This window comes from Apostichopus japonicus, chromosome 20, assembly GCF_037975245.1.
Source record: "Apostichopus japonicus isolate 1M-3 chromosome 20, ASM3797524v1, whole genome shotgun sequence".
NCBI lineage: Eukaryota > Metazoa > Echinodermata > Holothuroidea > Aspidochirotida > Stichopodidae > Apostichopus > Apostichopus japonicus.
Window position 1 is genome coordinate 14,750,727 of NC_092580.1, and position 21,628 is coordinate 14,772,354.

At 35.7% G+C, this 21,628-nt stretch overlaps 1 protein-coding gene across 11 annotated transcripts in view; it reads right to left on the reverse strand.

Annotated features, from left to right (window-relative positions):
* LOC139962107 (neural cell adhesion molecule L1-like) overlaps positions 1–21,628 on the reverse strand; it is a 133,018-nt gene that overhangs the window by 27,408 nt on the left and 83,982 nt on the right. For 10 of the 11 annotated variants that reach the window (XM_071961993.1, XM_071961994.1, XM_071961999.1 and 7 more), the window contains 6 exons: positions 20,885–21,071; positions 14,787–15,071; positions 13,637–14,028; positions 12,873–13,098; positions 4,964–5,079; positions 339–368 (listed from right to left, as the gene is read on the reverse strand). In XM_071961993.1, the coding sequence (XP_071818094.1) occupies positions 339–368; positions 4,964–5,079; positions 12,873–13,098; positions 13,637–14,028; positions 14,787–15,071; positions 20,885–21,071 (1,236 nt within the window). The remainder of the gene's footprint in view (positions 1–338; positions 369–4,963; positions 5,080–12,872; positions 13,099–13,636; positions 14,029–14,786; positions 15,072–20,884; positions 21,072–21,628) is intronic. The other variant, XM_071962001.1, reaches the window with a different exon arrangement.

Genomic DNA, 21,628 nt, shown 5'->3' on the forward strand with positions numbered 1-21,628 from the left:
TAATATGCATGAGAAATTTGTCCCTACATATTACAGGCTACATGCTCCCAGATTAAACACTTCTAGCTGGCGAATCAGTTACTCAGGACGACTTTCATCTCAGAATAAAGAGAAAGATTTAAAATCGTTGGTCTTTTATCTGATGTACAGTACTTTCAACATCACTTTGTAGGTGACCTGTTTCGTTTTAGTTATGTTCTACTTTATACTTTATTACAACTTGTGTGACACACATATGAAAGGAAATCTAAGACAGATATTTTGATGTTATTTAAGGTCTATGAAAGAAAACAGAAGAACAAGAAACCCTTTGTGCATAGCACTAATTCCATCGGTACCTTGATAGGAAAAGGAAACTGATGCAACTCCTACAAATTGTGATAAAAAGAGTGAAAGGGAGAAAAAGTGAGAGACATTGAAGTTAGAGCAAGCGTACACAAACAAAGCATTTATAGGAAACATTCATTGCAATGGGAACTTGCAGGTTGAATATAAAAGCCATACTGTAGGCAATAATATCATTCGATCATGGTGCTTAGGCTGGCTTCTTCTAATACATTCACCATGGTAGGCAATATGCTTCCTTCTTGTAGTATTTTTGTTCATTTCAATGGCAAAAAAAACAAACATCTACCACATTCCATGAACTGAATATACTGTAGTTGCAGCACTGAAAAGGTGAAAAAGCAAGTTAAATGCCAGTACTCAGTTACAAGATATTGTCTCATGCAAAGAGCTGGGGTGAAATACTGTAATGAACATTTGGGCTGACAAAAACAAGGCTTTTTAGCACAAATTTATGTAAACACACGCAGAGACATCTAAAAACAAATTAATTATTGTCAGGCCCAAATCATGAAAAAATTTATCCGAAAAATGATATGATCAGATAAATATCACTAGAGCTACCAAAGAGATTGGTCCTTTAACATTTAGTGGACATATTAAAATTTGTGAAATCCACATGTACACAAATTCTAGATAAAGGGGGTCTCCAGACACCCCCTAAATCAACAGAGGGGTCCACAAACTTCATAAGCTGCAGTCTCTGAAATCACTGAGAATTCTTTTGAATAATATCAAGCTGAAACTTCTAGGAAAACTTCAGTACAGTACCCTGCATGCACATTCCCTTCACACATAGTGTGACATATTTGAGCTAACGTATACATCTACGGCTCTGTTAGGAATCTTAAAATGAGACACACTGAAGGCTGGTAATCAGGCCCTAAACCAGGTAATGTGGCCCTAGTTAAAATGTTGGTGTCCCTCCTTAAATTATTGGTAACCCTTCCAACTAATTATTCCTGGCTATGGGCCTAGATGGGTCTACTGTGGGTATCATCTCATATGATAGTGTACTGACAGGCCATATCACTGCAAGCAACAAACAAACATAGATATAAAATCAATTATTGGGACATTAATGACAAGATGTATGTTTTGTGTTCCCATATTTGATGGATGAGAGCTACTAACAATGTAATCACACTGCATAGCTGTCTTAGTATCAACTATACTGTAACTGGTCTTTAGGAGTCAGAATAAACATACATGTTAATACATTATAACATAACACACACACAACTACACTCCTGAAAAAGACAGCATTTTAGTTTACATGCAACTTTCAATACAGTGAATTCCCCCAGTATCAGGCCATTCTCAATTTACATGTTTACTTCATTCATGTATCTGCCTACCAGCACAAATCTCTGAAGGTAATGAAGTAGGGGATTTTATCAGGGAGTTCTCCCTTGTTATATTTCTTCATAGTTATTAGTCCCATATGGGAAGCAAAACTAATGTACTGTATACAAGATTTAGGTGGGTCTAGATTTTGCTGTCTAACATACAATGTCATAACACTTCATAGCATTTTCAAAGTATTTTGTGCAACTTGCTTTTCAAGAGAAAAGTGGAGAAGTATATTTTTATTCTTCAGAAATGAGATTCAAACACAGCTACTTTAATGAGAATAAATCATAAAAGTTCACAGAACTCTTCCCCTGCCAACCTAAGTTTAAATTCATTACTTAGCACACTGACCTTTTGTAGGCTATAATTTTTCATAGTTCGCACCTTTCTATATCATTTGATTTCTGTAACTAGAATGTATGATTGCAGATGGAGAATAAGATGAAGCAAGCAAACACACCAACAAGCAATATCCTGCAAATGTGATTAAAAATATCAAACTTTCAATTGGGTCAACAAAATCATGCATATCCAAGACAGGTTTTCCTCTTTAATTTTGCAATCTTGTGGAAATTGCAAGTGCACCTTCCTTTTTCTTTTATTTTTTTCTGGTGGGTTCGGTAGATCTGGGTCGTTGAATAACAAGTCTTACTTTTCTATTTGGCATAAATAGGTCACCTGTCAACCAAATTTAAAATCCACTATTGAAGTAAGCGATATACTTCAGTATTAGACATTATTAAAAAAAAAAAAATGGAAAAAAAAAAAATTACACACATCACAAAACCTCAAATGAACTCTACACTAACAGACACTGTGAGACACAACATATTAACACAAAACCTGACGAACTAATTACAAATTGTCAGTCATTATGCTTCCTATATTATGACTGTGGGTCAGTATTAAATACATTGCAAAGTTATTTCAATATTCTTATTGTTCGTTGCGTGACAAATGTATAATTAATCCATTGTCAACATGTTCATTGTTGCCCAAAAAAAGCCACTTTTATACTTTGATGAACTTCAAATGTTTATTTCTTAAAATTAACAGTTGTATAGAAGTACAACCTGTACTGAAAGCAGTGTTGTATTAATGAACTACAACATAAATTAAAATTAATGTTGTGCATTGAGTCATCCTTTAAAATCTGATTATAAATATAACTTTAATTTACATACTACCTAAAGTTGTTTCCCTACCTCTTTCCTTAATGAATAATTTAATTGATATTGCATTTCTGGCATTTTGTTCAGTTAACATTGTTACAAATAAGGGTCATAAATATTTCTTTAATAATTCCTCACAATCATTAAATAGCATCATATGCAACATTTGTTATCATATAGGCAGAGGTATATCTCACTCATATCATAATCTATGTACCAAATGGGTTTTTTTATAAAAAAAAATTAAACAACTTCCTGTTTTAAACTGTGTAGCCAAGCCTGCCAGGACATATTTTAACCATCAATTTTACATTTTGAAAACCAAAAAGGTTACCGACATGGTCCAGAATTGTTCACAGTATGGAAACACTTTTTGATCCAAAAAAATATAACAAACTGGCTTTTCTGTAAAGATCATTAATAAGAGAATAATTTTAATCAATTACATTTCCTAAATTTGCTGTACAATTTGTATCAACTAAATTATATTCATGACCAGAAGTTAAGGGAGATTCAAATGTCCACAGATATTGTAACTTTCATTTCCATGTAAAATGACTGTTAAAATTTTAAGCGTAATCGCAATAAATATGTTAACAAATTTTTTTGTACTGGGATTATGAAGGACAATTCACATTCACTACAAGATGCTATTGTAAACAGATTACATGGTTTTTTGTATTTCCCTCAATTACAGTATGCGATACCTACTATCCGATTCCAAGCTTTATCTCTTTCCTCATTAGTCATCATACGTGCTGGTAGAAACGTCCTTGAATTCACGATGGCTCACTCACTGCTAACGTGTAGCAGGTGTGATCCAGTTGCTTGGTTAATTACAATGCTTCTACAGAAGGTGTAACTTCACTTAATAGCTAAACACCTTGGGAAGAAAGCTAGCAGAAAACCTCACCTTTGGTACTTCAAAAGGGATACTTTAAAGTCTTCTGATATCATCTAATATCATAACTAACTAAATATGATGATGTATACTGGCAAATCAGAATGAACAACTGACTTATAAACAGCGAAATTATAAACTGATTTCGAAATAACAAAGAAATAATTATGTTTTATAGTGCAGACCTATCGTTTATTATTTTTTGTGATATTCATTTTTTTTTAATATTTCTTTTTATAAATTATCTTTTAGGGAGTTGCGGTATTATAGTACAAACTATATCGTCTTGCGTGAAAAATATGCTTGCACTTACTTTCAAAACTTTAATCAAATGTTTCAGAAACAGTTATTTTCCTGCAAGGGATGGGTAGCACTAAATTACTGTAGGTATGATTTTATAAATGGAACTATGATTGAAGAAATGGTATTACCTGACTGAAAAAATTACATACATGGGTCATAAATGATATGACCTCTCAAAGGGTAAAACAAAATTGTTTGAACAGAATAAAAAAAAATTTCAATCCTTTGGAGAGAAAATATATCAAAATAAGCAATAAATACAAAATAAGTTGGGCACAGAGGAGAGGGAAGATGGGTGGGGGGGACAAAAGATTGCTAATGTTAGCAAAATTCTAAGCAGATACTGTAAGTAAGAGCTCTCTAGTTTAATTATTTAATTATTTATTTATTTGTTTGCCACAAAAGTACAAAGTGGAGGAAGTCTTCCATAAAGCTTAAAAGCTTAACAATGTGGAAGACTCCCTGAAGAAAGAAAAGAAAAGAAAAGAAAAAACAAAATATATATATATATATATGTGTATGAATACATACATAGATATAAGTACAAATTAAATGTTCAATATATATATATATAGTAATTACATACAGGTATAATTACATACAGGTATAACTAGTTAAAGGCCCTCCCACTCCACCAACCCCACATGAACAAAAACCATCACACAGTAGACAAAACTAACACTCACACAAACCTTGCTCAGTATCAAAATGACTGGGAATGACAAATTTGTCACGAATTATGAGAAAATGAAATGACAGAGACATCTTCCATAATCATCAATCCACTCCAAATAACACACACTGCAATGTTTATAATGAGTCCCTACTGTGAGAATTAAATGCTTAGGTTTCGTCTAACCAGCTGTAAAATTCCAAAGGTATCACTTACATTGTACGACTTGACTGCACCATTGACATCCTCTTCGGGCACCGCGTCCCAGGTCACATTGATCTCGTTGGATGAGATGGCCACCAGCTGGACGTTGGATGGAAAAGCGCTGGGGCCTGATATTAACAGAGAAAAGATAATCAGGGTAAGAGTTCTCATCATGAAAGGTTTCCTTTCCATTTGGAATAGTTGGTAAAATTTAAATCCACAAAAATGAATGAAATCAGCCCGTTTTTTGACTGAAAATCCCCCTGACACGAGAACACACACTTGCTACTGCTGAGCCAATGCAATGCTTGAGCCTCCTGTTAAAGACTGGTCACTTTCTGATAACATGTACTTTCTCTTTGGCAGCACTTTATCAACAGTCTTCTTCTTCTACTACCAGCACAAAGTTTATCTCCTGGAGAATGCAAGGTATGCACCAGCATATGTTGCAGATCTACCGACCTACGACCTTTAAAAGCATATTGCCCTGTGATTATTATCCTCAACTGTCCTCCTCTGTGCAAGTTTATAGCTCAACCATTGCTGGGATGATGAATGTAATGAAGACATCCAAACCCAAGTGACAGCAGTCTCCAGCAGTAGTACTGTAGCCAATTGCATGGAAAAGGCTAATAGACTTTTGTGTGTGTGTGTCTCTCTTCACGCCCAGGGCAATGTTTGGCTGATAAACACCATATAGCAGCAGCACTACTACTGCAGCACACATATGGTTTTATTAAAGATTTTTTTTATATAATGGTAGCTAGCCTATGTAGTAGACTATTGTATATACACGGTGGCAGTACTCCAGATCAATACTGTGTGTGATAGATAATCAGTCATGCGTGCAGTTGGTCAGAAAATTTGGAACAGTAAATTAGATTGTTTGTTCTACTTTCTTTGTGACATACAAAATAGAATGTCCACCTCAACGAGCTTAATTACTACCTGTGTCAAACAAAGATGTAGTAGGCCTATAACCAGATAACCAAAAAAAACCACATACAATTGAAAAGGGAAGAGTTCTTAATTCTGTTTGATTTCCTTGTATTAGTTGTACAGTGTACACGATTTATACCAATCTGGATATATACCAAATATATATAGATATATATGAAATGTGTGTTGTCTGGTAAAGTGTGTAAAATAACTTGGGGATATATAACTCAGCCGGGAAATTGTGTGAAAAATAGAGAAGAAATGAGGAGAGGGTTGGGAGGAAGGTTGGGAGGAGGAGGAGGAGGAGGTGGTGGCATGGGAGAGGGAACTGTGGGAGGGAGCGATGTAAGAGACATATGGTCAGAGCAAGGAGGGCTAGCAGGGATTTAGTATAGTATAGTATGTACAGAGAAACCAAATGAGGGTATAGGGAGATAACTAAGACAGCAACTCAAAACATGTCATTTTGCTTACATCAGAGTGTCTATAGGACCTCTAAAAAAAAGAGTAATTTAACAAAATCACACTGTAGGCATGATCAAACTAGGAGTAAATACTAGAGGCTTGCAAATGAAGTAATAATTTAAGTATAAAACATTATAGAAAAATATGTGGTACACAAAACTTTCATAAGTTCTATAATAAACTCCTCTAAGTTTGTGATTTTCCTTCATTACTACATGAATCATTCTCTGTGTTATTACTCAACACTGGGCCTCCTATTTCAAGGTCAAGTATGATTAGCTATCACAGTTGCATGTGGAGGTAACCATGGTTACAAATAACTGTAGCAGGTGGTGCTAATTGATTTCATGAAGTATAAAAAATCTGATTTGACTAGCTAGCGTCTTCTCTCTTTTAAACCAAGGAAGATTTTATAAAGGGACTACTCAGTTTCCTCTGACCAATCTTGCTAAATGACAGATGATTATCTATCATCGAGCCATTATATCACACAAAACAAATCCAACAAAGTGTGCTACACGTGGGTAGGGATTAAAGGGAGAAACTCCTACAACTAGGCTATGTGTATATGAATTGTAAGTTTGTGTAAAAGTAAGTTGGCCTGACGTTTCGATCCTAGCAGGATCTTCTTCAGAGACTAAATGACAAGTAACAGTAACAGAAGGGACAAAAACACGCACTGAATACAGACAGGTATGAGTATGGTGAACACAAAGAGATAGATGTAAGAGGATTAGTAGACAAGGATGGAGAGAAGAAAGAAGAGAGAAACCAACATTTGAAATTAGGTACCATTTGGGTTATGCATACTCATGTACCCTTATACGATCATCTCTATGTGCACTTTAATAGCTTGTCCCATATAGTGGTCACACCACAGGTCAACTTAATTTCTGTAGTTTAAATTCCAACCTTTGAATGGAATATCCTCTTTTTTCAATCCAATCATTTTCCACATTTATTGCCAACAATCACAGGAACAACTCTATCTTCAGTGCATAAGCAATATGTACCTTGCAGTTAATATCAATATCACATACAAAGCATAGCCTCTGGTTTAACGTTTCTAACTATATTCATGCAAGATCCATGGCAACCAATTCTCTTTTGTGCAAATCTAAAAAAAAAATTAAGTAAGAACTGAGGTCATATCATGCCGGACAAATGCCCAGAGGATTAAAATTAAGTCTCTGGAAGAAATGTGACCTTTTTTTTCTACCTTGAAAATTCTGTAGCCAAAGGCTTTCAACATGGTTTTAGATGGTCGATCCTTTATTCTTGATGGTTAAATCTTCTTATAGAGGATATTAGGGCAAACTTAACTGAAGGCTACTTTCATTTATTTGATTTTTGAGGTTGGTATCTAATTATTCTTAAAGTGTAGTATAAGCTGACGACCAAGAGAGTCAATCCTATTTTCCAGGTAGAAAATCTGTCATCTGTGCAGATATGTTAAAAGTAGCCTTTTTGAGTGAATTTTCTTCATTTTTTAAAGGATGAGTTTAGTAACAAAATTAATTTGATAAGTTACAGACTAATCTCAAATGATACCATCAGTCCAGGTCTTGTTTCTATAACACTTATTGAGAATTTGAGAAATGACCAGTTAAAAGGTTCATTAATTACAGTGCCTGGACTATTTAGCTTAATACAAAGACCATTAGGTCACTTTCAGCTCAGATGCAACCAAAACTCCTCAATGGGAAAACACAAGTGTTTTATTGCCTCAAATGTACAAAGTGCTGCAAATTTGTCCGAGGACAAATGATGTTAAACTTGGTTAAAGACTGCTCTGATGTTTAAATGAAGTTAAAAGAAGGTAGTAAAGGTAGCCTACTTTGGTTCTGATATCAGAATTTATAAAACAATTTGGATTAACATAAAGGCCTGCACTGAGGCATCAATGGTCATCATCAATTTAGCCCATAAAGGTACATTACAAGGATTAAGCATAATTTAAGGTGACATATCAGAATATCTCTAAAAAGATATGTTACTAGCACTCAAATTTTCTTTTACCATAGTAAATCAAGAAAACATTCTGCCGTAAGTGGCTCTTTAAAATTAAATTTCACTTCAAATGGTTTGTTATTTTATGGTAACAAGGACTATATCTGTTATCATCTGATAAGAATTAATATTAAACCTGTCCAGGCAACAAATTGTTGAAAATCTAATTTGCTTCTACTCGCTCATTAATATTCGTTTTGATGACAAAATGTAGGTGTAATCAATTATACTCTTATTTTGAGTATATATAAATACTTGGAACAGTAGGTTCACAGAAGTTGTCCACAAAATTCCAACAGCTGATTTCAAGAGTGCTAATTAAAATAGCAAGTTAAAGACAAAAGAATTAGGTCTACTAGCCACTGCCAGATATCCTCTTTGTCATAGCACATCTATGCCTTGCTGGTAAATGTATTGTACACGTTTTCAGAAATATCAACATTGTTAAGTTCTCTATTAAATTTGATGTTGCATGGCCAGCCAGTCAATTCAATAAAAGAGCTTGGTGCTTTAGTATGTTTTTCTTATTGTCAGACTGATATATTTAATATGCACAACCAACTTTCCAACTTAAAGGAGTATTAGCTCAGTGGTTAACACCGTTGCCAAGTTTTCAGTCACTCCAAGATTAATGTATGTCGTCCAGTTACAGAGTTGTTGACAATTGACAATTCAAAATCATAGACTTTAAAATATGAATCTAAGAGACCGACTTTGGTCAGCTTACGGCTTTGATACACCAATGATGGCTTCTTTGCGAGTTCCTGCTTTGCAGGAGGATCTAAAATACATACATGATTGCTTGTGGGTCAAGAACAAGATCTTTTCTTTTAGCTATTCGGAGAAGTTGCTATTCTTCACAAAGATCTCTGTCCTATAAGCTAAAGATGATGGTTGGGTTTTTGTGTCCCCTAGCTGTAAGGAATGTGGGATTAGATTTCATATCAATAGATTATCATGCTTCTAGTCAAACAATGACCTATTGACATATTTGTAATTGGTTTTTTTGTCCTTCCCAAGGGAGGCAATTTCTAGTAAAGTTGTTTTGAAATTTTGTTTCTTCCATATATGTTTCAACTTTCAAAGGTGTGTATGTGCCTCCCTACACCTGCAGGCAGGCTGATATTTAACAAAATTTACACAATACAGTAACCATGTGTAGCATTTTCTTCAAATACAATGTAAGAATAATACAATATTAGGATATTTATTGTCTGAGTATACATGATAATATACTCATGATCCAACAAAGAATTGGATAAGAGGGTGAATGCAAAGACCAGGGGGGTAGTGACTATGATATAAGTTTACTGTTCATGGATCATGAGTAATACAGCAACAGTATTGTAGAAAAGTAATGGTTTTTTACTGCTATTGTAGCAAGAACCCTTTAGGTCTCATTAATTTTTTGCAAACTCTTACTTGGACATCATCTGACCATGGAAGTATTAAACCTGACCTCATGGCCTTGCAGCATTAAATAAACTCTGTTCCTAACCAACATGCTGTACATGTACGCTCACTATATGCTTTCCCATATCAACGCATAGCTGACTAGATTATTTCAATGCTAAGTTAATTTATTATTAAACCAAATTAAACTATCCATTGTGGATTGGATTATCTGTCCTCAAGGTCACGTACAATCCTGAGGATCTGCAGGTATGTCTAGTACATTCTGGCCGCTGCCTTGATCAAAGTCAATGAGACAGTAATGATACAAACAACAAGGATTTCGCTGTGCTTGTCAATCAGCCTTTACTGCATACAACTAAGTATGTAGGTACAAAGACACTCAGCACAGCTCCCAATTCAACTGCAACGGCACAGTAGATCATTTTACAAACATGAGCCTTAAATTAAGCTATAAATATAAATTAATCAATCATTTTTCAACTAAAACTTGTGTTGCCCAAACACAATTCCATTTTAACTGAAAATGAAAGCATATTGTGTATGAAAACTTCAAATCGGAGAAGTTTCGTTTTCTGGCTCTCTTCTTTCTACCTTGATGATCATGAAATTTCATTACCTTAAGCTAGTGAAATGAATTTATCACAGGATTTTGTATTTTAAGCACTGTGACAACAATGAAGTAGCTGAGGGGGCTGCAGCATTCCAGCAGCCAGGCTGTGAAGGACATATAATCTATTCTGAATGCTGTGCAGTTTTACACAATAGGCATTGCTGGTCTGCCAATATAACCTCTATTGTTGGTTATTGATTCAGCCTCGCTGCAGCTTTTCTGTGTGTCATGTTGCCTCACCTAAACGGATTCAACAAACTTCTTTTAACTAAAACATTGTCGTCATTTGGCAACCTACCAATATCTGCTTACTTGAGACTTCATGAGGCATACCAGCAAATATGTCACAACTAATTTTGCCCCTTGAAGACTTGCAGCTCTGATGAGATCTCACGACCAGTAAATGAAATGATAGCTTCGGATGAAAACATTAATTTTCATAGGGATATATAATTAAAATGCTATTTAACATGGTCTATTCCCTGTCCCCATCCCAGCCCCTCCCAACAGGTTACCCATTCCCTCCTTAAAAAAAGGAAAGTGGCACCCTATCCCATCTACTCTACTTGAGGGTTCTGCAATCTTTTCCCCCTAGAACTGTCATTATTGGAAGCAGCTGATGTCGGTGACGCAAGCTCAGATATTTACTTGCTGTCAATACTGGTTAGGCTCACCGAAACATTGTGTTCCATAAAAAAAATCTATTTTAATAACTTCACTGGATTCCATTCGTCTTTTAAGTAAACCTTCCACAGAAACACAGTGTGCTTTCAATTGACTCTGCAAATAACTGTCTGAAAGTACAATATCTCATTTTACTGAATGAACCAGAGCAGTTGCTGATATGTTTATCATCAACATGCTGAAATTAGTCTGAACTGTAAAACTAAAACACTCCGATGATGATAGAAGTAATTATAAAAGTTTGTTATTTTGGTGGAAATTTTCCATTAATAAAACTGCTGGATCTTTTCTACATCTTTAGGTCAAGACCACATTCTTCTTGCACTTTTTAAGGACAAAGAATGTTTTTCAAAAGTTTTTCAAATTTGGTGGTATTTTTGTGAATGCATCTGGCAACAGCAAAGTGAATGACATCATCATGGCAATTCAGCTGATAACTTTTTTGTTTTTCTTATCATAATTTAACTCATTAATTCACAGAGGAAGATAATGTTTCTACCAAAAGTCCCATTTTGATGAAACTCTAACTACAATAAAACCTACTGTAAATACAGAGAGTTAAGAATATATTCCAAATAAATCAGGTTTCAAGGACAAAACTGTGATGTCTTTCATAACAGCAAGAATTAAAATAGCTAACACTGATCTTAAGTCTCTGTTTGCATTGTACTTGCACTTTGAATATATTACACTTTTGAATACTTGCTTGATATTAGTAATGATGCTAAGGCTTCATTTTTCTTCAATATACACACAGTCATTGATGTTCCAACAAACTGCATCCATGATACTCTTTCCAGTTTTTTAAAAGATATGCAATTATTGGAATGATTTAGTCAGGGGAATCCACGTGTTATAAATGAATAAGTAAGTGTGATTGGCAATGAGACTATAAAGTTTACCAACACGGATAACGCCCATATTGCGAATATGGACCGATACCGATATCGCAAAAGATAATCGGCGCAACTTTACTAGTTACTTTTATTAAAGGCGACAGAAACCCGGCCATCATTATCAGTCTATACGGTAGAAATAACTGCGACGAACAGTAGATCTTACTCCATTTGGGAAATATCACAGATCACGAGGCAACATGACATGATCAAGCCACTTGTGCTCCATTTATCATGCTTTTGTGTATTTATTAAAATGGTTGTTTTCTGTAAAGGAGATGGGTTTTGAAAATTCTATATCTTAAATAGTTAAGATCTTCACATGGCAGAACAGTTTGCAATGTCAACACTGTTAGAGCAATGAACCTTGAAAGTATGTAAAGAACAAGAAATATGTCCAATGTTTCAGATCATAGTAGCACTACCACATCACGCATACAAAATGACACAATTTTTATATTTATACAAGGGTGTCTCCCTAATGAAGCAAGGTTTTTCTTTTCTGTTTGGAGCATTTATTTATCAAAAAGATCTCTATCTTGCATAAAGCTAAAGATAATGGTTGAATGTGTGTCTCCATTCATTACATGAATTAGTATAGACTCTCACATATATCGCATCCAGATATCCCCAGTAATGGAGAGGGCGCTCTTCTAAAATGTATTAAAGGAAAGGCTATTCTTCCAACATTACTTGTTAGAGAGTGCTGATCTTTCAGGAGGGTTTCAATAAAATCATTTCAATTTTGAGGGAAATAAAATAGTTGTTGGTCACCTTCAGAGTATGCTTTTTGGAGAAGGACACGTCAATTTGGACCCAACATTGTCTTATCACCCTTGTGTTGCCTTTATTTATATAAGAACAAGTGCTACTACCACTGTGATAATAGAAACAAACTTACGTCCTTCTCCAGTAGTTCCTCCTTGTTGCACTGGTGCCGGTCCATCATCCTCTTGGTTTCTGACTGAAACACTGTATTCGATGTTCTCATACTCTCCAGCACTGATGTCAAATGAACTGGTCCTCCAGTCTGAAATGACTGCCTCCTTCCACTCTGTCTCTCCCTCGGTTCTATAACGTACCACATACTCAAAGTCAGGTCCATTATGGTAGTATGGGTGCACCGTCTGATCATACAAAACAAAGAACAGTATCAGTAAACCTATGTCACTAGAACCTTAAAACATTTAGACGCCTCGTTGCAAACATGAAACATTTTCACCGAACACACGTACCCAAATTAGACTTGAATAGTACTGTTGCAATCAAAATCTGCATGAGGGGTTTGACTCACAGTCTACTATGTGTAAACAACCCCAAACATGCTTTATATTGAAAGGACTGCGAGTATATAGTCATTTTATGGTCAGAATTCAGAGGAGAGCACTGACACAGCAAGTGCACGGATGCAACACTGTTACCCCATCCCTTCTATGCCACAGACTGCCACCCCCCCACCCCTTCCCCCCTCCCACATCTCCCACCTTTCAACCCAATCTATTTCCTCCACTAATGGTAACAAAAGAACAGAAAGGATATTTTTTTCTAATATTTTGGAACTCGTAACTTGTTTGAAAACTTTCTTCTCAAACTTACGTAGTTTAAGGAAAGTTTTCAACACACACCTGGCTTTACAAATGCTGCATGTCATATTTAATCACTTACGTCCCAACTGACGGTGAGTACTCCTGGGCTAGTTCCTTTGCTTGTGATATTGCCCGGTGTTGAATCCTCATCTGGGGGTGCAGGAGGTGTCATTTCGCCCTGCTTCTCCTCACTTCGGGCAGAGGTACCGATGCTATTGGTGGCAGTCACACGAAAAGAGTAAGTCAAGTAATTCCTTAGCGTAAATGTCTCGGTAGTTGAGGCAGCAGAAACAGTTCTGATTAATTGCCACGGAGCCATGTCAGAGTGCGTGGGAAAGGTGTCATACTGGGTTCTATGATGGATTTCGTAGGTCATAATTTCTGCATTATTACTACGTGGTTCATCCCACGAGAGGGTGGCCTCAAGTCCTGCAATATCCAGGACAAGGTTGTCTGGAGCATCTGGCTCAGCTGTAAAGGACCAAAGTAAGTAATGATATTATAACAGTTAGTTGGGTGAAGCTAAACCCACAGAATCTTTTCCTTCATACAAACAAATGAGAATGATTCAAATCTCTGATCACTGAGCACTATATATCTTGATTCATTTATTAACAGAAATTATGAGAAATTTGTTTATACATTTAAGGGTGAAACTAAAACATAATAATTTGCCTTGGCTTCTTTCTGTAACCCTATAAATGGGGTTGTCCAGTCGATTCTCCATCTACTAGGTAGGAAAATATAGGGCAGTGCTGTATATGGGCAGATGGCAATTATAATGTAAGTTTGAGGCTTGTCTGTTTAGTCTGTTAAATCATGACAAAAGAAATAACCAAATACCCCTCTTAAGGTTTTATCATAGATAAGACAGCCTCATCATAAACAGTATAAGCAATACACTGAAGGCATAATATGTATTCCAGTATAAACATTTACGAACCGATGTGTACCAAAACGGCATAAAATTAATACTTTGAAAGGATCCCTATAATTACAATAATTGTTTTATAAATAAGTCAACTGAAACAGTCACTCCCCCCTCCTCCCTCCCCTCCCAAAAACACCCAAAATGAACAACATCGTATGGATGAGGAGTGTTAAAAAGTTTAATTTTCGAAATAATTCATTCCGCAGCTTGACACGCTAATCTACTTTCTCAAGTAGGCTGTGACTGAACCTCTTTTGTAAAACAAATGAATCACATTACAACCATGACAGTGACCTACCTTGTACAATCAGTTCAGCAGTACCAGAGTCCTCGTCATACCATGTCTTTGCCGTGCATTTAAAGGTCCCTGAATGCGATGCTTTTGCAGACCGCACCCTGAGGGTGTTTTCACCTTGGAGTGAATACTCACTGCCCGGTTGGCCAGGATTTATTTTGCTATCATCGAAGAACCAATCGATAGTTACAGTGGCTCTGTCATCCTTAATTACATTACATGTGAAATCTGCTGCGCTTCCCTTGACAACATCAAGTGTATCTGGTTCCATTGATACTGTGGTTGGCACTGGAGAAGGCAGAGAGATTTAAAAAATCAGTGCATTGTTTATGACAGAAGTTAGTTCAAGGGATAGTCAATGCTGAACATCTGAAGGGCTGTAATACCATAGTGAAGCACAAACAGGATTAAGTATTTAGTCGCTAAGAAGAAGTTTACAACGTAATGAGCTTTCCATCCATCGTATCAAATATTTTAATTACTACGGCAAATAATATGCACCCTTTACAATCGGTACTTGTGATGCTTAAATGGAAAAGCAAAGTGGCCTTTAAGACTATAATATGTGTTAGCAAAACAATTGAATTAAAATCATCTTACAACAGGCTGTATAGCAGGGCTACAATACTTTTACTACAATACTTATATAAACACAAGCAACATTAACACCTTTTGTGGGGGGGATTTGTGTATTAGTCCTTAGGTGGTAAACTATATAGAGATAAGAACATATCATGCAGAGTGTTTACATATCTCTTATTATAGCAACAAAAACCATGATATGATTATTACCAGTGATCATCTAAAGTATGGCAAGAACTATCAGTGACTTTGCAGTCATCCATGAATTTCAAAGAGGAATAATTTCTTCTACTCATTCCCCAAAATCACTAAATTTGCATAAATTTCAAGCGGCATGCTCGGGCAAACCCCCCGCAGTTAAGTGCGCAGATACGTAGACATCTCACAGGCCGGAAAAAAAATCACTGGTGGGCCGCATGTGGCCTGCAGGTTGCCCACCCCAGATGTACAAAGAGTACGAATACACTCCATACGTTTACAAAGTGTGAGTGACACCCGGCACTGATAGAATAGTATGAGTGAGAAGGTACACAGACAATACTGCCATAAATCTACGTATAGGTAAAGATTCATAAATATTAGCAACCCAACAAGAGATGAAAAAAAAATTGGGGGTCATCCATGTTTACATAAAATTTCACTGTTACCAATCACTTCAGACAATAACCAAATTAGTCCCAATCTTAACTCACCTGACAATGACAACCATATTATTGTTATTGATATTATTTTTATTAGGGTTTCTCAAAAAGGTTTTAAAAATTGATACTGACCGCCATGTTGTGATGGAATTTTTGGGAGATCTTAAGTACACACAGCTGTTAAAATTTATTATATTAGTGTTTGCGTCAATGTGTGTGTGTTTTCGTTTCTCTCCTTTTCGTTTGAACTCAATTCTGCGATTTAGTTTAAACCATGAAAATGGATCAGGTTATCGTTAGTAGACCATATAAATTGCACCAGACTGAGTCATGGAGAAATTGATGATTATAAATATTTCATTAAGCAAAATACTTGAGATTTAAATACTGTGCCATTAGTGATACATTTGCATTTTTGAAATACTTAAATTCCATAATATCAAATAGAAAGAGGGGGGGGGGGAAATATTAAAAATAAATAAAAATAAATAAATAGAAAATAAAAATAGAACAACAGCTTGCTTTTCATGAGCACATTTCACTGCAGAATTCTTCTTTTTGGTCATATGTATAATTGAACAAGATGCATCCCACACACCTCCACTACCCCCCCCCCCTCCCCCCAGCTCCTTTACAAATTTCTCTTTCTATGCTTTCATATTGACTTGACTCAGGATAAACTACCTTCTTTCTGAGCTTTTGCAAAATCAAAACTCTTGAGAGCAGAAACCCAGCAGGCTTTGGTGATTCTTTGTCATCTTCTGAGAAGATACTCATGCTTTGCTCAGAGTTGACAGAGCTGTTCTCGCAGAAATGCGTTAGGTTATCAAGTATGAAGTTCCATCCAATCTTCACAATTTGTTTAAGACAAGGTTTTCGGAAATTGAAAAGTTCGACCATTAATCAGCTTCAGTGGGCTTTATTTATGTACTTATCCTGTTCGATTTTTGTATATGACCTTGAAAGAAACTGCCTTTAATGAGATTATTGTGTTTAGAAGGGGAACCATATAAACACAACATCATGATCACAAAGACTACTTTTGTCTTCAGCAATAAATGAAAAACTGTTGGCATACTTTGTTCCCCTATTAACAGTGACCACTTCAACCATTTGCTACATAATATTAGGTTTGTTTAATAATTATGGCTATCTTACAACTTTAAACAACACACACCTTGTTGTTCACTTCTCCCCACCCCATCTCACCCCATCCCTCCCCTCCTACACACCTCCCCCCCGCCCTTCCCAGTCCATCCAAAGGGAAGATGTTAGTCACATTTGAATAAGTTAATTTTATGATCAGGCATAAAAAAAACTTGAACCCTTTTCCACATTTGATTTTAATCGCTAGGATGATCATGACGTTCTGACCTTCAAAGCACAACAGAAGATTACTAAAAGTAAAACTCAAACGAATTTGCCAATAACAGACATTTCATGCTCCCATGGTATAAAGTTTTTAGTGATACAGTAGCAGTAAGAAGTCATACTGTGGATGGCAGACATTCATATTATTACTAATTATGACTAGTTTCATGACTTTGAAGTTGTATGTAATCTCTACATGGACACATCACAAGTCTAATTATAGGAAACATAACCAAATAGTCTCCTCAATCCCCAATGTCATCTGTCTTAATAGTTTGGTCAATTTCAATCTCACAAATAGAATAACTTTGAAGGTTGGGTAAAATTGCCAGGGATAGCGAGAACAAAATATATGTCCTTGTCGTATGCAGATAGTCATCTGACTAAACATATCAGGTTTGCAGATCAAACTTGAAACAAACAAGAAAAAAAAACAATCAGTTAGTAACAAAACAAAACATGCTATCTTTTTTATTACTTAAGACGACATGCTTTGGTCTGTGTTAGCATGTTAGTCTTAGCAACATTTAAATGCAGTGCCCAATAATATCAATTTTTTTTTCATGTTTTTCTTTGGCAAGTTTAAATTTGCTGGAATTAAAACTGAACACATCATGCCGCTATTTAACAAACAAATATTAGCTTTTAAATTTAGAAGACCTCAACATACTTAAAACAAATGCTAAATCTACAAAAAAAAAATTGGGAAAGGTTTACCCTTTTTGAGCCTCTTTTTTGTGCCAAACAAATAAATACTAATAAAAGCTGTTTCAGTCATAAGGATAAAAATAAAATCAAGTCAATGAAACATGCAATTCCACAAACATGGTAATGAAAGAACCTTACAGATATCAATTATACCACAAATGTTTTATTTCTCCAGGCCAAATTAAAAATAGAGGGGAGGGGACTAATATTCTAGAAAAAAAGTTGGGTTGGGCATGATTGATGGAGCCAAGACTTTGCAACAATTCACAGCACTTTCAAATTGGTTGGAGCTATATGTCATTTTTTGTGCTTTCCTTTTTCTTTCCGATCTTATTTTTGGATCTTATTTTGATCATATACACACTTTCAAACACTCTGCATTTTTTATGTAATGATACAAACTTGGCAAATGGGATCAATCTTTTGAACAGTTCTTTAGCAATAATTTTTTTGTTGTATTTTTGTAACCAGTTTGGAACTCATTGTCAATGAAAGTGATTCCATACGGCATGGTTTGTTTTTTGCGGCTTTCATATCCATTAACATATTCATTCATTTGTGAAATATTACATTTTGCTTTACATATAAATTGTTTCCTGTTTCCATTGTACAGGGGTAATCTTTAATAAGTTCTAAGAGCTTTTTTCCTCTGTAGTAGGTCATGAGTGGGGTGTCCAATCTGTTATCTGATCTCACAGAAAGCAAGTGGATAGAGAGGAAGGGGGAATGATCCTCATTTGAGATTGAGAAATTTGTTAGGAGCTGAGGATAAATGGTTTGATGAGTGTGAGATCTGTTAAATGTGATGAGATGAGCCAACACCATGGATAAATCCCGCAAGGAAGAGAAAAACAAAGATATCTGACTTTTTGGCAAAAAAAGAAAAATAATCTCAGAAGAAGAAAAAAGGGTTACCTTTATCTAGAGATAAAAATTGACGTCATTGGTAGAAACTTGAGATGATTTTATCGATGTTGATGGAGAGAAAATGAAAATTGATATGCACAAGAGAAAAAAAAGGAACATGGATTTGCCTGGCAATAGTGGATTTTGTCTATATACACCTTTTTTTCGATACATGGATAATCTTGCCATGATGGAATCAAACCTGTGGAGTAGGAAGCCAGGCAGATGAAAATCAAAGAATTAAACCTAGTTTGAAGATTCCTTGTGTCATTCCTGGTTTGTTCATTAATACTATCTTCAATACTGAGCCTGGAATTACAATGGCCTTTTTCTTCTCCTGTTTTTGCTATCTCTGAAGTTTACCATAAGGAGTGTTGGGTGTGACATGCTTCATCTAAACATGACAAGTGCTAAAGAGTTAATAGCAGCTATTCTACTTTTGTCTTGTCTAAAATTAAAAATATTTCAGCAAGAACACTTGTAATTGATTGCACCAGTAACAAACATTGATACAGAGGATCTGGGTGAGGATAAGGGGACAAGGATAAGGAGTGAGGGATACACTAGCAAAATATTTGGAAGCGACTACTAAGAATGGAGTCAATTCGTAAGTAAACAAAGGATATTAGCAAGAGAAGTGTTCTAACAACAGTCAGTGACAGAAGCTTTAAGAGAACCACAGGTAGGAAACAAAACCAACTCAAAAATAAAAGTAGCAAGAGAGAAAATAGTTTGCAGGAAAATTGTCCCACACACCACCCCATTGTTAAACTTTAAACTCAGTCCATTTCTAAGCACTCCAGTCTGTAATATTGAGAACCCCCCAAAAATGAGAAATATTAGTTAGATATTATGCCTACAACATTTGTGTCCCTACATACCTTCCCCATCTCACCACCCTTTTCTTTGCTAAAAGTGTCTACTCTCCTCCATATAATTATATTTCTGTTTTCTTCCTTTTGTTTTGTTTCAATCAAGTAGCAGAGCTGTATTGCACTGAATTTCACACAAAACAATAGGCTTCTTGTACTCAATAAGACAGGGCCACATACCAAGTATGAAGTTAATCCACCTTTAATTTTTGGAGTTACCAGGTTTACCAGTAAGTATCCCAAATGCATAAGTATATTGTCCAGAAGGTAAGGAGTTACCAATGTAAGTTGTCACACACACACACACACCATCGCATATATTCCTTATTCCCTCCAGCAAGGAATGCAAAAAACAAGTTAAGTATCTGACACTTCCAAACCACCTTTATAATGTGAATGTGGGATCTTGTTGCATGGAGTTTCATGTGGTCACCGAAATGAAGATAAAAACAAGGAATTCAAACATTTAACTGATGAATACAAATTTCAAACTACTGTCTGGGAAGATCTACTTTTTGGAGGCGAAGGGTGGGTTGCGGGAGTAGGTCATTCTGTATTCAGTGTGTCCATGCCATACTCTAGAGTGTTGGCCGCTTCAAGTGATAAGCAACTGCCACCATTGCATAGAGAGAAGGCTAACCATGAGCATTGTCAAAGCAGCTTTTGGTGTTGATTTTGAAAAAAAATCCAATACAATTTAAAAATGTCAAGTTTTTGAGTTGGAGTGATCTAATGAGAAAATTCTAGACAATAGTGTCTAATTTTCTTCAGTTGCACTACTAAAATGCGCGATAACATTCCACAGGGGTACGTTACAGTAGACCTGGCAAAACGTTAGTGACCAAACACTAATAGCTGCTCTAATGACTAATACTAGAAACAATTCTGAATAAACTAGCTAGGAATGACACCTCAATAATCAAAGGTAAATGGGTAGCATTCTATTCATGGAAAAAAAAGGGGGAAAGGTTTGAAGGAAAAATATATAAGATGAAATGAAAATTATATATTTTGAACTTACACCTGACACTGATCACAGAACCTGCAGAGTCGTTGCCCATATTATTCATAGCATGGCATTCAAAGGTACCCCCATCCTCGTAGGAGAGATTAGTGACAGTTAGATTACTTCGGGTGCCTCTGTAATCCTTGTTGGCATCTACTAACTCCTCCGATGTGACCAGTATGCGGGATCCATCGTCCACAAGCTAATGAGCAAAAAACAAACAAGTTATAATCTAAAAATACACAAAAAGATCAAAGGAAAAAAAAACCTTTTTCCACACAACTTTTAGTAATTTAATAAAATAAATTATTTTTTATATGCTTCATCGTCTCCTTCATCTCTTTGATGACACTAAACACAGGGCTTGAAAAATGCACCATCTCCACCTTATGCCCCCTACTCTTACCTCCTCAATTTATTTAGGCCATTCTATTTTCTTATTTTAAATTCCATATTCTTCAGCCATCAATTAGTCACTCTACTTGGAATTTCCCCACTATCCTAGTCTTCCCCACTCCCCCTCCCCCCTTACCCACATCCATTTTTTCCTGCCACATATAACAGTGTCTGTACAACAAATGGGTCCCCTATTTGAACAAAACAAGAGAAAGGTTAATTGTGTGTTAACTGCAACACCCTGTAAATCTCACTCTGGGTACAAATCCGCAATAAACGCCTCATATTTTCTCAATTTCTCTCGTGTGTTCACTTGATGGACATGGTTACAGACAGATTTTTCAAATCTTGAAAGTCAAAAGT